Source organism: Muscardinus avellanarius (assembly GCF_963383645.1).
Source record: "Muscardinus avellanarius genome assembly, chromosome: 5".
In the NCBI taxonomy this organism is placed as follows: Eukaryota; Metazoa; Chordata; class Mammalia; order Rodentia; family Gliridae; genus Muscardinus; species Muscardinus avellanarius.
This window is the reverse complement of record NC_137790.1, coordinates 16,514,122-16,534,381: the sequence shown is the minus strand read 5'-3', so window position 1 is coordinate 16,534,381 and position 20,260 is coordinate 16,514,122. Positions and strand designations below refer to the sequence as shown.

Here is a 20,260-nt window from a genome sequence, read left to right as displayed (position 1 = left end):
AAGTGGTGCTGAGTTATGTTAGGTTTGGGTTAAAATGGAGTTTGTAGAAGCTCGAGGCTGAAATGACGCCTGGCATCTTTTTACCCCCTGAAATATTGCACAGTAAGAATTTTTGGCTTGTCCTTTTTAAATCTCACTTTAGCCGGGCGTGGTGGCGCATGCTTAGAATCCCAGCATTTGGGAGGCTGAGACTTGGAGGATCACGGTTTGCGGACAGCCTCAGCTACTTAGTGGCCCTCTGCAACTCAGTGAGACCCGGTTTCAAAATAAAGAATAAAAAATAGGGCAGGAGGTGTAGCTCAGAGGTCAAATGCCCCTGGGTTCCATCCCCAGACCCACAAAAAAAAAAAAAAGAAAAAAAAGAAATAAAAAAAATCTAACTTTATTATAAGAAATTTTGAAAAAATTATTATGCATAGGTTCCATGATCATTCTGTTAAGAGCATATGAGGATACTGAAAATATCCTGAAATGCTTACTGTTTTCATGTTTCCTTAGTAGCATGATCACACTACTTATATATATTAATATCTTCAAATTTCCTACCATAAGAGGTTCTAATAAAAGACGAACAAATGAAGCTGGGCATGGTGGCACACCCTTATAATCTCAGTATTAGGGAGGATGAGACAGGAGTGCTGCCGATTCAAGGCTAGCCTCAGCAACTTATCAAGAACCTGTCTCAAAGAATTATAAAAAAGGGCTAGGCCGGGCGTGGTGGTGCACGCTTGTAATCCCCGCGCTTGGGAAGTGGAGACAGGAGGATCGCATAGGTTCGAAGCCAGCTGTGCTGGCTTAAGAGACCCTGTTTCCAAATAAAAATATAAAATAGGTCTAGGAGTGTAGCCCAGAGGTAAAAGGGCTTCCAGGAACCCCAGTACCCCCCCCCCCAAAAAAAAAAGGCTAGGAGTGTAGCTCAGAGGTAGAATGCCCTGGGTTAATTACCCAGTACCACTCTCCCCAAAAATAACAACAAAAATGTACACATGAAAAAGCTTTCTACTTAAGAAGAAGCAAAGAGGCAAGCAAGAAAATCATCTTAAGGAAACTATATTATGTGCTTTTCTATTTTCCTTTTTAATTAGAACAGCAAAGGACTTCTCATGGCTACTCTCATCTATATCCTCTTAGGCATGCAAATCCTTTACACAGAGTTCTAGAATCCTTTGGCTGTTACCTAGGTGTTACATGCTGCATTTGTGGTTTGGAGAACTGCAGGGGGCAAGCGGTGTCCTGAATTCTTGTTTGAGCTGATTGTGGCCTTACGTGGCGTTCATGAGAACAGGATAGGATGTGTGGTGTTCTGTCTGCCAGCAGCAAATCCTTTAACAGGGCACAGATGACTTCACAGCTTGGCTAGGGAGCCGGGGTACATTGCTGTCATTCCCTTGACTGTTATACCTGGTAATTTGCCAGTGCAGCAGGTGAACCCTGGCGAGTGGGTGGCAATTTCTGGGACACAGACAGGAGGAGCCAGGGGTTCTGAATTCCTCTGGCATCCGCTTCATCTCCCGGAGTGACTTAAATTGCATTTCTACTGTGCTCTGCTTTTCAAGTTCTTTCTGTATGGAAAGGGGTGATGATTCCCAGAGGCAGAGCTTCCACTCTGGACATGTTCACAGGGCTGTCGGGAAAGATGTTCCAGAATATGGTTGTTCTTCAGTTTTATATTTATGAGGTCAGACACACATTTCATGTGAAGGTAAATTTGATCCTAATCCATTCAGATGTATTTGATCTTTAAAGATTTTTAGTTTTGGTTAACATGTTCATTGTGCATATAAATGGGGTCTCAGTATGATTTTATATATATATATATATATGTTTCCTTCAGAATATCTTTACTAAAGGGCTCACATTAAATAAGAGGGTCATCTTACCATCAATCAGACAGTAAACTTGATTGTATTTCTATTACATTCTCTGTAGGGTCAGTAAATATGACACCCAATGAAATCTGTGTCCTTGGAAAATATGACAGGAGCAAATAGTAAGATATTTATTAGTTCTCAAGCTGGGTATGGTGGTGCTTGCCTATAATCCCAGTACTTTGGAGGATGACATAAGAGGATTGCAGGTACTTGGCCAGCCCCAGCAACCTAGCAAGACCCTCAACATCTTAGTGAGACCTTATTTCGAGATAAAAATTAAAATAGGGTGTGGGGTAGCTTGGAAATAGAATCCCTTAGATTAAATCTAAAGTCTCCTCTCTCCTTCTCCTTCTCCTTCTAATTCCTCTTCCTCTTCCTCTTCTTCCTCTTCCTCCTCCTTCTCTTCCTCTTCCTCCTCCTCCTCCTTCTTCCTCTCCTTCTCCTTCTCCTCCTTCTCCTTCTCCTTCTCCTTCTCCTTCTCCTTCTCCTTCTCCTTCTCCTTCTCCTTCTCCTTCTCCTTCTCCTTCTCCTTCTTCTTCTTCTTCTTCTTCTTCTTCTTCTTCTTCTCTCTTTGTCTCTCTGTCTCTCTCTGTCTCTCTTTGTCTGTCTCTGTCACACACACACACACACACACACACACACGAATTTCATTAGTTTTCACTTTACCAACATAAAATTTGTGTGAATAGGATTTAGGCACACAGTTTACTCAAACTATTTTGAAGAGCAAATTAGACTAAAGACTCTTATTTGACAATGAACCCACATTTCTCACATTTTACATATTTTATAAAGAATTAAAAGAGGTAATTAAAAACTCTGTAAAGACGATTAACTAGTATTTCTAAAAGTAGTCTTAAGCACATGCTGCTAATGTAGAAACTAGAATGATAATTTCAGAGAAAACGAGTTCTTTAAGAGTAATTTCTGGAAATATTGCCATGGAATGTTCAGAAAAGGTTTGCTGTGCTGGTTTGTCCATCATCGATGGGAGAAAAGGAAAATACAAATCTCTCTTGGGCATCAAGTATTACCAGCAGGGTTTCATTTGAGGCCCGATCTTTCACAGAGGGCTGTTCATTTCTGTAAGCATTGTTTCTGGGCCACCATCATTTCTTCAGGTTGGATACTCTTCTCAGAAGGAAGCCTTTCTTGTAAGCTTACTCTACTCCACAGGGTGAGATTGTGCCTGAGGCTTCTGGAACAGACAGTAAGGGGTAATTGAAACAGACGACTGAAGTATTTCCCCATCACTGCCCTTTCTTAAAGCAGTTCGAGATTTCTGGGGAGAACTGGAATCATTAGGAGTTATTTTCCCTCCAACGTGTGGCAGGTAACTGACATGTAATGGGTTTCAGGGCACTGGCTCAGGCCTAAGCTGCTCATGAAGTCACCAGGAGATAAAAGCAGGGAAGATTAGTCTTCCTCTCCTTTTTCAGTCAAATGCAAGCTGTTGAACTCTGTCCAATGTTGATTGACAATGTTGCTTTCAAGCAAAAACAAAACCAAAAACAAACCATCACCAAAAAAACCTCTCAGGGCAAAATGGTTGATAACTTATTCAGCTGCAAAAAAATGGAATGATTGATTGCTTTGTCTTCCTGTTTGCAAAGCCTCTGCCTCCTTGTCATGACTCCGTGGAATCCATGCAGGTGTTCAAACAGCACTGCCAAATAGCAGAAGAGTACCATGAGGTCAAAAAAGAGATCGCCTTGCTCGAGGAAAGGAAGTAAGTGCTTTCTCCTAAGTACACTCATCTCTGGGCACCTTCCACCTGGCTGGGGGGCTTGAGGGAAGGGAAGAGATTTTGGGAATTATCCAAATGGCTCAGCTGTAGATTAAGTGCTTAACGTTTATGGAGTAGCAAAAAGGAAAAGCAGGGGTGCTTCTACCCAAAAGTTTTTTTTTTTTTTAATAAGAGATTTTAGTTTAGGAAATTAAATTGCCAAAAAAAAAAAAAAAAACCACCCAGAGCCACATGATGAATGTGCCAAGTTCTCAGAGCACTTCAGCTTGAGGTGAATTTTAAATAATGCTTAAATGGCAGAGTTTCCACATTAAATGAAGAAGCCACTTGGGTAGCTTTTTGGAATAATGCAAATGCATTAGTTGACTATTTCATAGTCCAAGTCAGCTTTTGTCTTGATAGCTTTTATTACCATTTCAGTTCTACAGAAGGGAATTATACAGTTTTAGTAATGGGAGCACTTTAATTTTCATTCACTCATAACTTTTTGTTTCAAAAATCTCTTTTTAATTGTATTCGATTTTGCCAATTTCAACCCCAGTGACTCCTTATTTCTTTTATTCTTTCAAAGTATCAGATTTAGATACTTTGCCTTTTTAGCACCAGCATATTAAATGGGGAAAAACTGAGAGTATCCCCCCTAAAAACAGGAACAAGACAAGGCTGTCCATTATCACCACTTCTTCTCAATATACTACTTCAGTTTGTGCTTTTATATCTATTAGAGAGGTTCACTGATTAGTATTTGTACCTCATCCATAAAAGTGGGCACAGTCAGGCATTGACCACTATTGAATCCTGAAGGCTTTAAAACCACTATTGTTCAATGTATGAAATGAAACTCAGACATATAGTGATTCTTGTGTGTGTGTGTGGGTGGGTGGTACTAGGAATTGAACCCAGGGGTGTTCTAACTCTGAGCTATACCCCCATCCCTTTTTGGTTTGAAACAGTTTCTTGCTAAGTTTCTGATAGCTTCACTAACTTGCTGGGACTGGTCTTGAGTCTTGAACCTGTGGTCTTCCTGTCTCAGCTTCCCAAGTACTGATATTACAGGTGTATACCACCTATATTGTGATTCTTCATTCTTCTCCCCTTCATCTATCTTACTGGAGTGACACATACATACATACATAAGAGAGTAGAATGCAGTTTGTTTTGAGAAATTTAAGAAATCCTTAGAATTCTTTTGAGAGTCCCCTGAATGGTGATATATTATATTAATCAATAATATAACATGGTATTGGACAGTATTGATTTTGGGGGCAGACTTGTGCTCTTACTATTAAGACCTCAGTTAGCCCTCTTTTGCTTCCTTACTTTGCCAGGCTCCAACCACAACATTATATCTGTCTTTTTGGTTATCAGGGGTTAAAAGATGTTATTAAGAAATCAGGCTGGACAATGGTGGCCCACGCTAATAACCCCAGTACTTGGGAAGCTGAGACAGGAGGATCTGAGTTTGTGGCCAGCCTCAGCTACTTAGTGCGGCCCTCTGCAATTTAGTGAGACCCTGTTTCAAAAAATAAAGAATAAAAAATCAAGCTGGGAATGTAGCTCGAAGGTAGAATGCCCCTGGGTTCAATTCTCAACACCACACAAAGAAAAAAAGAAAAAAATTAAAAAAAATATTAGTGCCAAATATGGTGGCTATGATTCCAGCTATTTAGGAGATGGAGGCAGGAGGATTGTGAGTTCCAGGCTAGCCTAGACAATTTAGCAAGATTTTGTCTCAAAATAAAATTTAAGAAGGGGCTTGAGGTTGGCGACGTAGTTCCATGATAGAGCTTGCTTAGCATGTGTTCAATCCCCAGTACTGCGAGAAAGAAAGGAAGGAAGAAAGAAAGAAAGAAAGAAAGAAAGAAAGATGAATAGAGAGGAGAGAAAGAGAGTCAGACATACACATTTTCCTTTGTAAATGTGAGGCTTTTTGATCTGAGAGTCTTGATAGGTTACTTGAAATATCCAAGTCACACATTTACAGTTTTACATTTTACACGGTGTTATTTCTAAATAAAATTTATTTCTAAATAAATTTCATAAACTAGGTGTGGTGGTGCACACTTATAATCTCAGTACTTGGGTGGCTGAGACAGAAGGATGGCAGGTTCGAGGCCAGCCTCAGCAACTCAGAAACGAGATGGTGTTTCAAAACTAGAATGCCCCTGGGTTCAATCTCTAGTACCAAAAAAATAAAGTTTTATAAAGAAATTGAAGATTATTAATGGCAAGGCCAGTATGTCAGTAAAAGGAAGACTTAAATAATCTGTAGCCTGTACATGTGTATCTTTGTGTGTGTGTGTGTGTGTGTGTGTGTGTGCGCGCGCGCGCGCACGTGTGCACATGTGTGTGTGTTTGTATATATACTGCAGTGGTATAATAGAAAAAAAAACCCAGGCAGTTATGTATTTGGTTATAAGCTCTTCAATTTGAATCTAGCAGAGGGCTTTGTTACTTAAATTAACCCCATGTGTGGTATTTTTTTGGCAACACAACAATTACCCACTAAATTATATGTTCTACAAGTTTATATTTTTGTATATTACATTGAAAAACTGATAGGATAATGACATGACAGTGATTCATATCTGGTCTTTGAAATATATCTTTGCTGCTTGTTTTGAGAAAAATGATAACTTGTGGTCATCACTCCCATATTAAAAGTTAAAAATGCAAAGTCAACTTCTAGAAAGAAGGTGGTTAGCAAACTAGTAAATACAACTTTCTAGAAGCACAAAACCATAGCCAGCCCACTATGTAGGTACTCATATGTCCATGTTTGTTTCTGCAGACCTCATCTTAATTCCTTCCGCAGCCTACCTGAACTCTTTCTGAAAATAGTTGTCTAGATGTGGGGCAAAGGCCAAATTCTTTTATCATTACTTTTCTTTCTGAAATTTCTCCAGTGTCTTTCTCCCCATTCCCAGTTCTACCACTGGGGTTCAGGACTTACTGCTTGAAACACTGGTTGATGTAATAGTATACACTTTGGCTGATGTGATAGTATAAACTTTGGTTGGTACAATAGTATAGTTCTTTTCTTGTTGCTAGGAAAGGACGGTCAGTTCTTGGTCTGGGTTTCAAGACTTCCCATAGTCTGCCTATGTACCCCTGTAGAATTTCCTATCTCCTTGTGGTTTCAACTGCATGGCTCATGTCATGTACTTTCGACAGGGCAGGAGGTGTGTCCTGCATCTTAACCCAGGCTTGTACCAAGTTCTTGGTTCCTTTCTTCCATGTGCTTGGTCAGCCGCTGCCCTTTCTTGGGTCAACCTTCAGGTCCTGTCCTTAACCCAACCACCGCACAGCGATGGGTCCTTTTCTATAGCAAAGAAAGATTCATTGGAATGATTCTTTTAGCATTTTTTTTTATAAGCTAGTGTTATCAGTGGCTATCTGTTTATTTCCTGTCTTTCTGTGTTCCTGCAGACATGGACACCCTTCAGCATCTCTTTCTGTCCTCATCAGCCCTCATGGACCTGTGCTTAGGGTCAAATATGAGTGAGGCTGATTTTGAAGAGCCAGTTACAGGTCATAGCAATATCATTCTGTGAACACACATATTTTTTGTAGCTTACATAGTCTATAGTTAAAATACAGAGTCAGTAAGAAAGGGCTGTGAAGATAAATTGTTAAATCTGAAGTATGGTTGTATTAATAAAGAAATGAACTTGATTCACCCAGGAGTTATTAGCAGTCATTGTTTACACTAACACTTTACTGAAGCAGAGACTTATTTTGCAACAAATCTCCTGAACAGTCTTTGTTTGCAAGCAAGATAAATTGGGCCAGATGGATTTGACCCAAGTAATTAGCTTTTCCTTCCTTCCTTCCTTCCTTCCTTCCTTCCTTCCTTCCTTCCTTCCTTCCCTCTTTCTTTCTCTCCTTCCTTCCTTTCTTTCTTTCTTTCTTTCTTTCTTTCTTTCTTTCTTTCTTTCTTTCTTTCTTTCTTTCTTTCTTTCTGTGGTTCTGAAGAGAATTTCTTCCCCATAATTTCATAAAGTCTGACTGATTATGTTGTCTCTGGTACTTGGCTAGCACAAACTAGAAACAAAAAAAGATGATATTTTAAAAGAGAGTTTTTCATGACTGGAGTCATTTGAGCACAGTTTAAAGTTTGAACTTTAGACTGAACTTCTCTCTCCTCTCCAGAGGAGGTCTCCCTGGATCAAGTTTAGGAGACTTTTCAGAGGAGCCTTGAGAAGAGTTGATGTAACTATTATTTTTATTCATGTTATTGGATTCATAAAGAAGTCAAACACTGTCTAGGATCATAAAGCCTCCACGCTATGAATCCAGCTTAAAGATTCATTTCTGGCTTATGACCAATGAAACATTTTTTTTTCTTTTCACTGTTAAAAAAATGAGAACTTTTTTGAAATTAAAACATTACCTAGAATCCTAATATCTTTGAACTCCTGCTATCATTTTAACCTATTTCTTTCTCAGCCTTTTTGCATGCTAGTAGATATTTCCCTATAATTCCATATATTATAGCATTTTTTCAGTAAATATTATAAACAACACAACACATATAACTTTTTGAGTATGTAATGGAAATTCATGAATGTGAGATATACATATTTTACGGCTTTTATCTTGTTCAATGGAGAAACCACTTGTATGATCTACATATTTGGTGTTTAGATGATTGACTTAGAATGTGTGTGTGTGTGTATGTGTGTGTGTGTGTTTGTGTGTGTGTGTGTATGAGAGAGAGAGAGAGAGAGAGAGAGAGAGAGAGAGAGAGAGAGAGAGAGAGAGAGAGAGAGAGAGACTCTCTTAGAAGTCAGGGTGAAGAATGTGATATGAGCCAGGGGTGGTGGTGCACTCATGTAATCCCAGTACGTGGGAGGCTGAGACAGGTGGAGCACAAATTTGTGGCCAGCCTCAGCTACTTAGTGAGGCCATCCTCCACTTAGTGAGACCCTGTTTCAAAATAAAGAATAAAAACTAGGGCTGGGGGTATAGCTCAGAGGTGAAATGTGCCTGGGTTCAATCCTCAGTACCTCAAAAACAGAATGTGGTGTGTGTGTGTGTGTGTGTGTGTGTGTGTGTGTGTGTGTGTTATTGTTGTTGTTGTTAATTGTTTGTTTAACATTTCAGTGGTTTTCAGGGTTGTGCAGCTACTGTCACAATTTTAGAACATTTTCATCATTGCCAAAGAAATCTTACACCCTTGAGCTGTTTCTCCCTATTGGCTCCTACTCCTGGCAATTGGTAAATACTAATATATTTTCTGTTTTTATGGGTTTGAACCTGGACATTTCATAGAAATAGAATCATAGAATATGTGACATTTTCTTATTAGCTTTGTTCACTTAGTATAACGCTTTCCCATTTTATCCATGGTGTGTCGTGCATCAGTATTTCATTCTTTTTGACTGTATAGATGTACATTTTATTTATCCTTTTTCATTAGTCAACAGACACTTAAGTTGTTTGCATTTTGAGGCTATTCTGAATGATGTTGCTTTTAACATTTATATACAAGTTTTCATGTGACCATACGATTTTTTGTGCTTTTATTGGTGCATTATAGATTCACATCATAGTGTAAATCATATTGGTAATGATATATATGTACACAGCACTTAGTGCCCCCCCACATCCCCACTTCCCTCCCTCCCAATACAGAGTACCCAGGATGGTATATTCACATTTATACAATGGACATATTCCCAAATGCTGACCTTATGATAACTCAGTGCCTAAAATTTTGAGTAACTGCCACACTGATTTCAAAGGCTGGGGCCATTTCTGTCCGCATCAGCAGTGTATCAGGGTTCCTGCATCCCCACATCTTTGCCAGTGCTTAGTCTTTTGTATCTAGCCATCCTAGCGGATATAAAAAGACGTCTCACTGTGGCTTTGATTCACATTTCCCTGATGGCTAATGAAATTGTGGTGCCTTTCATGGGCTGAGTGGCCATTTCTATGTTTTTTGTTTTGTTTTGTTTTTGGAGAAATGTCTGTTCAGATCCTTTGCCCATTTTTAAGTGGGGTTTCTCTCTTTTTATTATTGAGTTAAAATGTTACACAATCTCAATGAGTCAAAAAAAATTAAAAGGGGGTTTTCATGGCAGAGCCATCTAGGGGAACATATCAGGATGGGGGCCATATATATCTGGTTAAAGTATAGTCTACATTTATCTTGATTTTTGTTTTTGTTTAATTTTAGAGATGATATTTAAAGTTTTATGAAATTGCCAACAGGAGATTTTTTTTTTATATTCTCCCAAACAGAGATTTTTAAACTGTATTCTGGAAATTTCTCTGAAAGACTGGGAATGAATGGGAGGAAGTCAGGCAGTGCTCTGTTCTGGGGTCAAACAAAGAAGACCCAATTCCATCTGTTTTATTTGTTTTACTTCAGAGGATTATTTGTTTGAAAAGGGAATGCCCAGTGTGAAAACACTGAGAACCAAATCTTGCTTTTAGAGTCAAAACATATATCTCTTAAATTTTATTCAGCCACCAGAAATTAGTATTTCACTGTTATAAAAAAAAAAAGAAGAATAAAAGTCTTGGAGCTGTGTGCCTGTAATCCCACTTTTTGGGAGGCTGAGACAGAAGGATTATAGGTTCAAGGCCAGCCTCAACAATTTAGCAAGGTCCTCAGCGATTTAATGAGGCTGTGCTTCAAAATAAAAAATAAAATGGAGCCGGGCGTGGTGGCGCACGCTTGTAATCCCTGCTATCATTTTAACCTATTTCTTTCTCGGCCTTTTTGCATGCTAATAGATATTTCCCTATAATTCCATATATTATAGCATTTTTTCAGTAAATATTATAAACAACACAACACATATAACTTTTTGAGTATGTAATGGAAATTCATGAATGTGAGATATACATATTTTATGGCTTTTATCTTGTTCAATGGAGAAACCACTTGTATGATCTACATATTTGGTGTTTAGATGATTGACTTAGAATGTGTGTGTGTGTGTGTGTGTGAGAGAGAGAGAGAGAGAGAGAGAGAGAGAGAGAGAGAGAGAGAGAGAGAGAGAGAGCCTGTCCTCTCTTTTCTGTGATGTCAGACCTGGATAAATTGCCTGGTAGGTAAAGTTTAGGATTTTTTTTTTTTTTGGTGCTGGGGATGGAACCAAGGTGCATTCTACACCCCAGCCCTATTTTGTATATTTTATTTTGAAACAGGGTCTCACTGAGTTGCAAAGGGCCTCACTAAGTAGCTGAGGCTGTCTTCGAACCTTGATCCTCCTGTCTCAGCTTCACAAATGCTGGGATGACAAACGTGTGCCATCACACCAGGCAAGTTTAGGATTTGAGCTCATTTCCTAGCAGTGGAGGTGTGCATCACAGGACTAATGTGGCTAGCCAGAATGAAGATACTTTTATCTACTTATTTTTTGGTACTGGGGATTGAACCCAGGAGCAGTCTATCTCTGAGCTACATCCCCAGCCAGTTTTTTTTTTATTCTTTTTTTAAAGGGTTTCACTAAGTTGCAGAGGGCTTCACTAAGTAGCTGAGGCTGACCACAAACCTGGATCCTCCTGTCGCAGCCTCCTAAGTAATGGGATTACAGGTATGCACCACCATGCCCATCAAGGAGCTTCTTTAATTTTAGTAATTAGTTATGTGTGAAGCCCCAATATCCCAGACTTCATCAAGTTGTCGGATAATACTTTTCCTTAATGTCCCTAGCCATAAACACCTGGGTAGTACGTAGTAAGCCACAATGACTCTTTATGCCATCTAATTACATGTTGTCCAGTTTTAACTGGAATCTCATTTCTAGATACTTCTCTACCTAATTGTCTGCCTGAAACCCTATTGAAAGGAACAGAACATTTACATCTCCTTGGTGAGAGGGTTTTTAAGTAGCTTCCCTTATTATGGGAGAAGGCTCCAATCCAATCTCTGGGGAAACAGTGTAGAAACATCTTACTGTCATGTATCGCTATCTCAGGTTGATTCTTCAGGGTGAGAGCCGGAGTCTCCATTTCCTTTGGAGTAGTGGTTCATAACAGGGCAGTTATAATGGTTATAATTCTGTAAGTTCTATAATGGTTACCATTATAGAAATGGTAACCAGCAACTGGGAGGTATGTGACATTGGTAGTATCTAGAAATGTTTGGGGTTGTAATGACTTGGGAGGGGTGGTACTGGCACTTAGTGAATAGAAGCCAAAGATACTGCTAACCCTCTTCTAACACCAGTTTATAGGGCAATCCCCTCACCCCCAAGTTTCTGGCCCCAAATGTCAATTGTGCAATGTTGACAAACCCAGCTTTAGAGTGAGTCTCATTTTCTCCTGTGAGGGTTCAAAGCTGTTCTCTGGCTTCCAAAAGACATTAGATTATTTTTTTATGCATTATTCATTTGTGAGCACCAACACCATTGTTTAGGCTGAGCATTTGGGAATTTAATAATGTTTATTTTTCCTCCATCTGCATCAAACGAAGGTAGACTTTTAATTCTTTTTGCCATCTACTTTTTCTCTGATGTGTATATTCTTGTACTTGGGTATCCATCTCCAAGAAGCACCAGCAGTGCATGCATTCCAAATTCCTAATTTCAAATAAAATTTATCCTGTGAGGAAGATGTTATTTTATTACATTACTACCCCAAACTGTACATCTCACTGAGGCCAATCTGTCTATAATTTTGCCTTTTTATATTAAACATTCTCAGTTTGAAAGTGCCAAGAACCACGGAAGCAGTCTCTCCAGAACAGAGAAGTATTTTATCCCAATGAGGAATCCATGTCTCGATTTCCTGTAACAAAGAATCTCCTTAATTTGGAAATTAGTTTCCATGACATTTTAAAATTTTATTTACTAATGCAGTTGGACTGTCCCTTCCACCATTTGTCTCAGCCACTAACGACCTTTCCAGGCATGTAGCTCAAGGTAAAGGTGGCAAATGATCTATGATGGACCATAAGGTTATAGCCTTTGACGTATTGAGCTACTTCCAGTGGAAAGCTAAGTTATAGGTTATCAACTCCAGAAATAAGATTCCTATACCTATGGCCCTCTACTTCATTTTGCATAATAGTAAAGAGAATTATAGAAATGGTAACCAGCAACTGGGAGGTAGGACCACATTCTAGCCAATTAGAAACATTGATTTGTTGTTAGGATCATCGATTTATGAGATAGTATCTGTACCTTCACGTGCCAGGATATAATTATGAATTGCTAGTGGGTGAGCATAAATATGTCTATATAAATAGGTCCCAGACAGGAGACAACAGACATTTTGACAGTTTTCATTAGAGATCTGTAAAATTACTTATCAAGTACCCAAAACTAATTTAGGAACCTATCAATTGAGTCTTCTTGGTTCCAGTAAAGAAGATATTATTATTGACAATCTCCAGTGTAGGAAGATAGAGACAATCTGAACTATTCTTTGTCATTATAAAATTGATAATTTTGTGATTTGTTATTTCTACTAGTCAAAACCAATAATAGATAGCTTCAGAAGTTTTAAATGAAGTCAGATAAGGAGTCAGAAAAATAGTACTACGCAGTCTGAGATCATGATTTGGAAGAAAATCTCTGTTTCTACCTAAATTATTTTTATGACACGGGAAATTTGAAAGGGAGAAAGAACAGGAAGAGATGATCTGGTAGGCAGAGCCCTTACAGGATGTCTTTATTGTTTTTTTAAATTTTTACTTATATAGGTTTTACTAATTAATTTTTTGAGATGGTTACAGGATGGCATTTATTAATCAATATTTAATTATTGACTTTTGCTGCTTTAAACAGCTCCAGGGCACACAGCTGTAACTATTTAAACAGAAGAGTAGGATTGATTTATTTTTCTTATTAACTCTGTAACTTTTTTTTTTTTTTTTTTTTTTTTTGGTGGTACTGGGGTTCCTGGAAGCCCTTCTACCTCCGGGCTACACTCCCAGACACCTATTTTTATACTTTTTTATTTGGAAATAGGGTCTCTTAAGCCAGCTGGCGTCGAACCTGCGCGATCCTCCTGTCTCTGCCTCCCAAGCGCGGGGATTACAAGCGTGTGCCACCACGCCCGGCTTAACTCTGTAACTTTTAAAAATTAAATAGAACACTTGGAGTTTTGTTTCCTCCCCTTTAAAATATAAATTATTTTTCTCTAAGGTATTTTTTCTTTATCTATTCATTGAACAGGTATTTACTGATATCTTGTTCCATGTAAACAGGTTCAGCAAGAGCCCAAGGGACTTTGTGTATGTGCACACCGATGGTCCAAAGTATCTGCCCATTGGCTGTGACTGAGTGTTTCTTTTCTAGTGCCTGGTTTTGCTCAGGGGCACCAAATTGGGCTCACAGGGTAATCTATTTAGTATAGAAAGACATTACTGGAACTCCCATTTGGATTCACTTTTTGTCCTTTTTCCAAGATAACTTTATTTTGATGGTTTCCATTTTACAGAAAAGTTATAAAAATAGTATAAAGAACTCCCATATATCCTTTATTAAATTTACCTATTATTTAAAATTTCTCTAGTCATGCTTTATTTTCTTCCCTTAACACTACTGGGGTTTCCTTCTCCCTTATTAATATATAATATGTTATAACATATACACATAATATGTAATATATAATATGTATGCTTGTGTGTACATATGTTTATGTATGTACGCCATCCCGCTCCATTGACCTAAATACTTTGGTGAGTGTTTTCTAAAAACAAGGGTATTCTCTTATTTAACCATTGAATAATAATTAAAATCAAGAAGTTTAGCACGGAACTAGTACTGTTGCGTAATTCACAGTCCATATTCAAATCGGATCCATCCTTTCAGGGATTTTTTTTTTTTTCAGTTCAGAATTGCACATGACATTTGGTTGTCATTTCCTTCTGGTTTCTTTAAATATGGGACATTTTATAACATTTTTGACAATATAAGGTGACAGTTCTACATAATTTCTCTCAGTGCAATATTGTCTGGTGGTGCTTATGATTAAGTTTAAGTTACATGCTTTTGACAGAAGTACCCCAGAAATGTTGCCTTGCCCTCCTAGTGCAAACGACATCTGTTGATCTCCTCGGTGGTAACGCCAACTTTGATCACTTGGTTGAAGTGGCCGTCCAGCTTTCTCCACACTTTTAGCCATTTACAATTAACAATTTGTCAGAATATGCTTTGAGTATATATAAATATCTTGTTCCTCATCAGACTTGTACCTACTAATTTTAGCATTCAACCTTATCCTGTTACTCACTATTTTAAGTATGAGTATGTAAGTATTTGGGTAGGCTTTATATTATATATAATAGCACATATATGATTTATGAATTAATCCACATATGTTGAAATAGTCCTGGTTTGTATCCAAAGATTTGAACTAATAGTCTTATACAATTAAAAATGTTTGGAGAGACAAATAATGATATGGTCTGGTCAGGTTCTTTTCTTTTCTTTTCTTTTCTTTTCTTTTCTTTTCTTTCCTTTTCTTTTCTTTTCTTTTCTTTTCTTTTTTTTTTTTTGTGGTACTGGGGATTGAACCCAGGGGCATTCTACTTCCAAGCTACACCTCCAAGCTATTTTTTTATTCTTTACTTTGAAACAGGGTCTCGCTAAGTTGCAGAGGGCCTCAGTAAGTAGCTGAGGCTGGCCGTGAATCTGCCATTCTCCTGTCTCAGCCTCCCCAGTACTGGGTGGCCAGGTTATTTTCTAGTTCTGAATTATTGGAACAGCATAGGTTGGATCTGTGATCAGGAAACCTTCTTTGCTCCCAGTGGCCCTGGGTTTTATTTGCAATATGTTCTTGAGTATTACTCTGTCAGGAATATATCCTTTTTTTCCCTTTTTTCATATTATGTGCTATCAGATCAGTATCTATCTAATCAGAGCAAAAGGAAGAAAAGATGCTTTGAAAAATCACGTGGAAATACATTATGAATTGTTTATCTAATTCAAACCATAACGAAAATTATCTCTCTTCCATATGAAATCAAATTTAGTAGAGAGTCAGATGTGGCAGTGTGTGTCTGTAATACTTCTTGCCCTCTCAATAAAAAAGAACCAAACTAATAAATAGTTTGAATATCATTGTAAATTAAAGTAAAAATTCTGTTATTCCAGATGTTTTTCCCTAGTGATTATTTCCTTGGAAAAGTATTAATTTATAAAAAAATAATTCTTAAAAGAAGAGAAATCATATGTAAGGAAGAGAGTATTTGCAGGTGTTACACAAAGGCCAGGCTGTTGCTAGTTTAAACAGTTTAACATTATTTCTTGAGAAGAAATCTACAGGCCTCAGAGGGTGTGTGTGTGTGTGTGCATGTGTGTGTATGTGTGCCAAAAATGATTAAAGCTCGGGACTGAGACTAGCATCAGTGTGTCCCTAGCTTTGGTAATTTGGGTATAACTTTTATGAAATATCCCATATCTGTACTATTATTTACTTAGTAATTTTCTTTAAATCATATTTATATAGCTTTAAAAATTAGCATCCTCTTAGACCACAGGATTTTTGAAATCATAGAATCGATGGATTGGTTTATGTTTAAAAATGTATATTAAATAAATAAAAAAACTTTAAATGAAACTTTGCCTGGACACTACTTAAAATTATCTGATGTTAACATGAGCAGCAAAGGAAAGTTTCCTTAAGGAAATCCATGTAGAAAACTATGTATCTGAAGAACATTTCCCAACTCTTCTTCCCCTGGCAGAGAAAGAAGGAGTGTGAGACAGGATAATTCAGTTGGATCTAGTCTAGGTTAGGAGGAGCTGACTCACTTAAGGGGCGTGGTGCTGGCATCCTTTTAGGTCCCATGTTCATTAAATCTAAACTTGGACTGGGATAGCTACTTATTAGGCATGCTTACGTCAATGAATTATTTACAAATATTTACTAAGAACTGAATTTGTTTAAGGCATTGTCTCTGAAAGCTCCCTCCAGTGCCCTCACCCTGCTTCTTCCATCCTAAGTTTCACACCAATTTCCTGTCCATAGTTCCACACCAGTGGATCCAAGCAATGTGGACAGGTGGACCCAGGCTCTATACTTAAGTGGTTTTTCTTGTCATTTTGCTCTAAACAATACAGTTTAACAACTATTTATATAGCATACACTTTGTATTAGGCTTTATAGACTAGAAATGATTTAATGGACACAGAAAGATGCATGTAGATTACCTTCAATATTATAATCATTTTACTTAAGGGGCTTGAGCATCAGCAGATTTTGGTATCCATAGATGGGGCCTGGGACCAATTTCCTAAGGATACTGATGGATGACTCTATAAATGGAAGGATGAGAGTAAGACATAAAAAATAGTACTTGCAATAAAGGGGTTGGGATTTTTTCTTTTAGTTCAAAGAAGTCTGGTGAAGGTTTGTTAAATTCAGATATAGGAAACAAAGAAAGATAACCACTGTATTTGGAGAACAAAGATTCAGTATGAGGTAAGCTAGTTTTCCTTATAAGACATCAGGCAGTTCCTTAAATTATACAAAATTATAATTTTTTAAATTAGTTACAAGTTTGACAATTGGTTATATTCTTAAAAAGATCAGTGTTTAGGACCACTGAAATACCTGTAGGCTTGTGTATGTTTAATATTTCTTTGTACGAGTTTATGTGTGTGAGTGCTTTTTGTGTATTTTAATATTTCTGTGTGCGTGTGTGTTTTGTGTGTGTATGGTGTGTGTGTGTGTGTGTGTGTGTGTGTGTGTGTGTGTGTGTAGTATTAGGGATTAAACTCAGGGATATTCTCCTCTAAGTTACACACCCTAGTCCTTTTTAGTTTTTATTTTGTTCAGGGTCTCGGTAAGCCAGTATGTGCTATCTTTGAACTTGCAATCCTCTTATCTCAGCTTCCCAAGTACTGGGATTCTAGGATTCCAGTTGTGTCACCCACAACACCTTGCTGTATATTTAGTATTTTGGATACATCTAGTAGAGGTGCTAGAATAAAATGAAGGGATCTAAAGCATTTGAAACTAGAAAAATCAGTCATTGGAGGCAAGTAGAGATGGGTAAATATTTAGAAGAGGAGGATGAAACATTCTGCTTCCATTGAGTTATCGTGGAATCATTCCTGTCGTTTGCATTGAATGTCATGCTTCTTCCGGCCCTGTCCCCCACATCTTTAGAAAGGAGCTCATTGCCAAGCTGGACCAGGCAGAGAAGGAGAAAGTGGACGCTGCTCAGCTGGTTCGGGAATTTGAGGCTCTGACAGAGGAGAACCAGACACTGAAGTTGGCCCAGTCCCAATGCGTGGAACAACTGGAAAAACTTAGAATACAGTACCAGAAGAGGCAGGGCTCATCCTAACATGAAATTATTAAATGTGAGCACAAGAGGTTGGTGACTGCTCTGCACTGGCCAGTATGTTTTTAGTTGAAAGAGAGAGCAAATAAAATCTATTGCTTCTCTTTATTACCCACATGGCAAATGTCTAGAATGAGTTTAATGCTTGCCAACTTTTCTAGCTTGAGAGAAGGGATATTTTATTTTAAGCGAGATTGTTAATGCAAAGCTATCAACAGTGTATGTTTTCAGAGATCGGAATTCTTTTCCAAAGACATAGATATATATTTTGTCTTATATAAGGAGATACGGGAGATACGATCGTATCATACACCAGGATAGAAGATGATAATGATGATAGAATACTGACCCACACTGAAAAGGATCATGAGCTATGAACCAAACCAGTAAAGATGCTCACTGTAGTCCCACAACGTTTGAAATATCACACCTTTCATATTTTAAGTCTGCTCAAATATAAACTGATGAAAACTTCTCTACATATATTTACATTCACCAGAGTCAGATATAATCCCCCGATGATTGATTTTCCTAAGAACAAATGGTTGCATAGCATAAAAGCTCGCTCTTGAAAATACTAGCAGGAATCTGTGCCAAAAGTTCCCTTGCCAGTGCTGACTTGCTGTTGTAATAAAGAAACAGAAAAGGCTACATTTTCTTTGCTTTGTATTAAGACACTGTCAACATCTCAGCCTTAGCTTGCGTGTGCTCTGGGGGAGATAGGGGAAATGGAAACATATGGTATAGACATTCTTTTAGTGAGTTCCCATGAAGACATCATCAATGAAATGATAGCTATTTTGGATTTAAAGAGATGTCTAAATCAGTAATAGTGTATAGGGTTATGTGAGTAAATTCAGAATTAAAATGATTTTCCCCTTGTTCTAGCTATCACCATATTTTCCCAAACTGATATTTGTTATGTGTCCATTTCTATTCATGTAATTTCTTTTTCATTAAACATGGATTAAAACTGCCAGATGGTCTTTTGCTCTTTTCTTAACCCCCTTCATGCTGAAAGTTGGTATCGCCTAACCCTGGTTAGGATTCACTCTTAGATGTATGTGCTAAAAAATATGTGAAATCCCTTTTCTTGGAAAGACTATGATTTCTCATAGAAATAACTCAGAGCCCCATTGATCATGATGCCTTTGTGCCTGGAGGTATTTGTCTACTGAACATAAAGAATAGCTCATTAAATAATAAAATGGCCTTGGATAGAGCAGCGGTTCTCCACTGGGAGTGATTTTATCTGCAGGGGACATGTGGCAATGTCTGGGGACATTTTCTTTTGTTGTTGTCATAGGTGATGATGCTTTAGGCTTCTGCAAGGTGGAGACCAGGGATGCTGCGAAACATCATACAATGCACAGCACCGTCTCCCCTAATGAAGAATTGTCTGTCCCGACACGTCAAAAGCAGCAGCATGGATGTACCCAGGGCAGACCAATCGCTGGGCAGTTTGGGTGATGCCAAGGGGAAGCATGCTTGAGATCCACAGGTTTCTTGCCATGTGGTGTAGAGTCCCTGAGGCCCTTCAGCATCTTTTTTTTTTTTTTTTTTTTGGTGGTATTGAGGGTGGAACCCAGAGGCTTTCTACCTCCGGGCTATACTCCCAGACCTTTTAAAAATATATTTTATTTGGATACAGGGTCTCACTAAGTTGCTGAAAGCCTTACTAAGTAGCTGAGGCTGGCTTTGAACTCGTGTGATCCTCCTGTCTCAGCCTCCCAAGCGCGGGGATTACAAGCGTGCGCCACCACGCCCGGCTTGCCCTTCAGCATCTTGATTCTCACTATCCTCATTTGTAAAATAAAGCTTTTCTGCAGATATTAAAGGTTTACTTTTATATTTTTATATTTTTTATATTTTTATATTTTGTGGTACTAGAGGTTGAACCCAGGGGCATTCTACCTCTGAGATACACCTCCAGCCCTATTTTATATTCTTTATTTTGAAATAGGGCCTCACTAAGTTGTGGAGGGTTTCACAAAGTAGCTGAGGCTCGCCTCAAACCTGCGATCCTCCTGTCTCAGCCTCCCAAGTACTAGGATTACCAGTGTGTGTTAAAGTTTTACTGTGATTTTAGCCCATTTACTCTTCCTCTGCTTTAATATAAATAAATATATTTAATATATTTAAGGTGTTTGTGTGTGGGGGTACTAGGGGATGGACCACACAAGTCGGAGGTGGAGGGATATTCCACTTCCAAGCCACATTTCCAGTCTATTTTATTCTTTTTATTTTGAAACAGGGTCTCACTAAGTTACAGAGGGCCATACTAAGTAGCTGAGGCTGACCGCAGACCCGCAATCTTCTTGTCTCGGCCTCCCAAGTACAAGCTACAAGTTGCAAGTGTGTACCACCACACCCAGATTGCTTTAA

At 38.3% G+C, this 20,260-nt stretch overlaps 1 protein-coding gene across 1 annotated transcript in view; it reads left to right on the top strand.

The window, feature by feature from the left end:
* Positions 1 to 17,878, top strand: part of MAP3K7CL (MAP3K7 C-terminal like) — a gene marked incomplete at both ends in the record, with an annotated part of 45,126 nt that extends 27,248 nt beyond the window's left edge. The window contains 2 exons of the mRNA XM_080696349.1: positions 3,485 to 3,600; positions 17,698 to 17,878. Coding sequence (XP_080552475.1) covers positions 3,485 to 3,600; positions 17,698 to 17,878 — 297 coding nt within the window. The remainder of the gene's footprint in view (positions 1 to 3,484; positions 3,601 to 17,697) is intronic.
* Between the last annotated feature and the right edge of the window lie 2,382 nt (positions 17,879 to 20,260).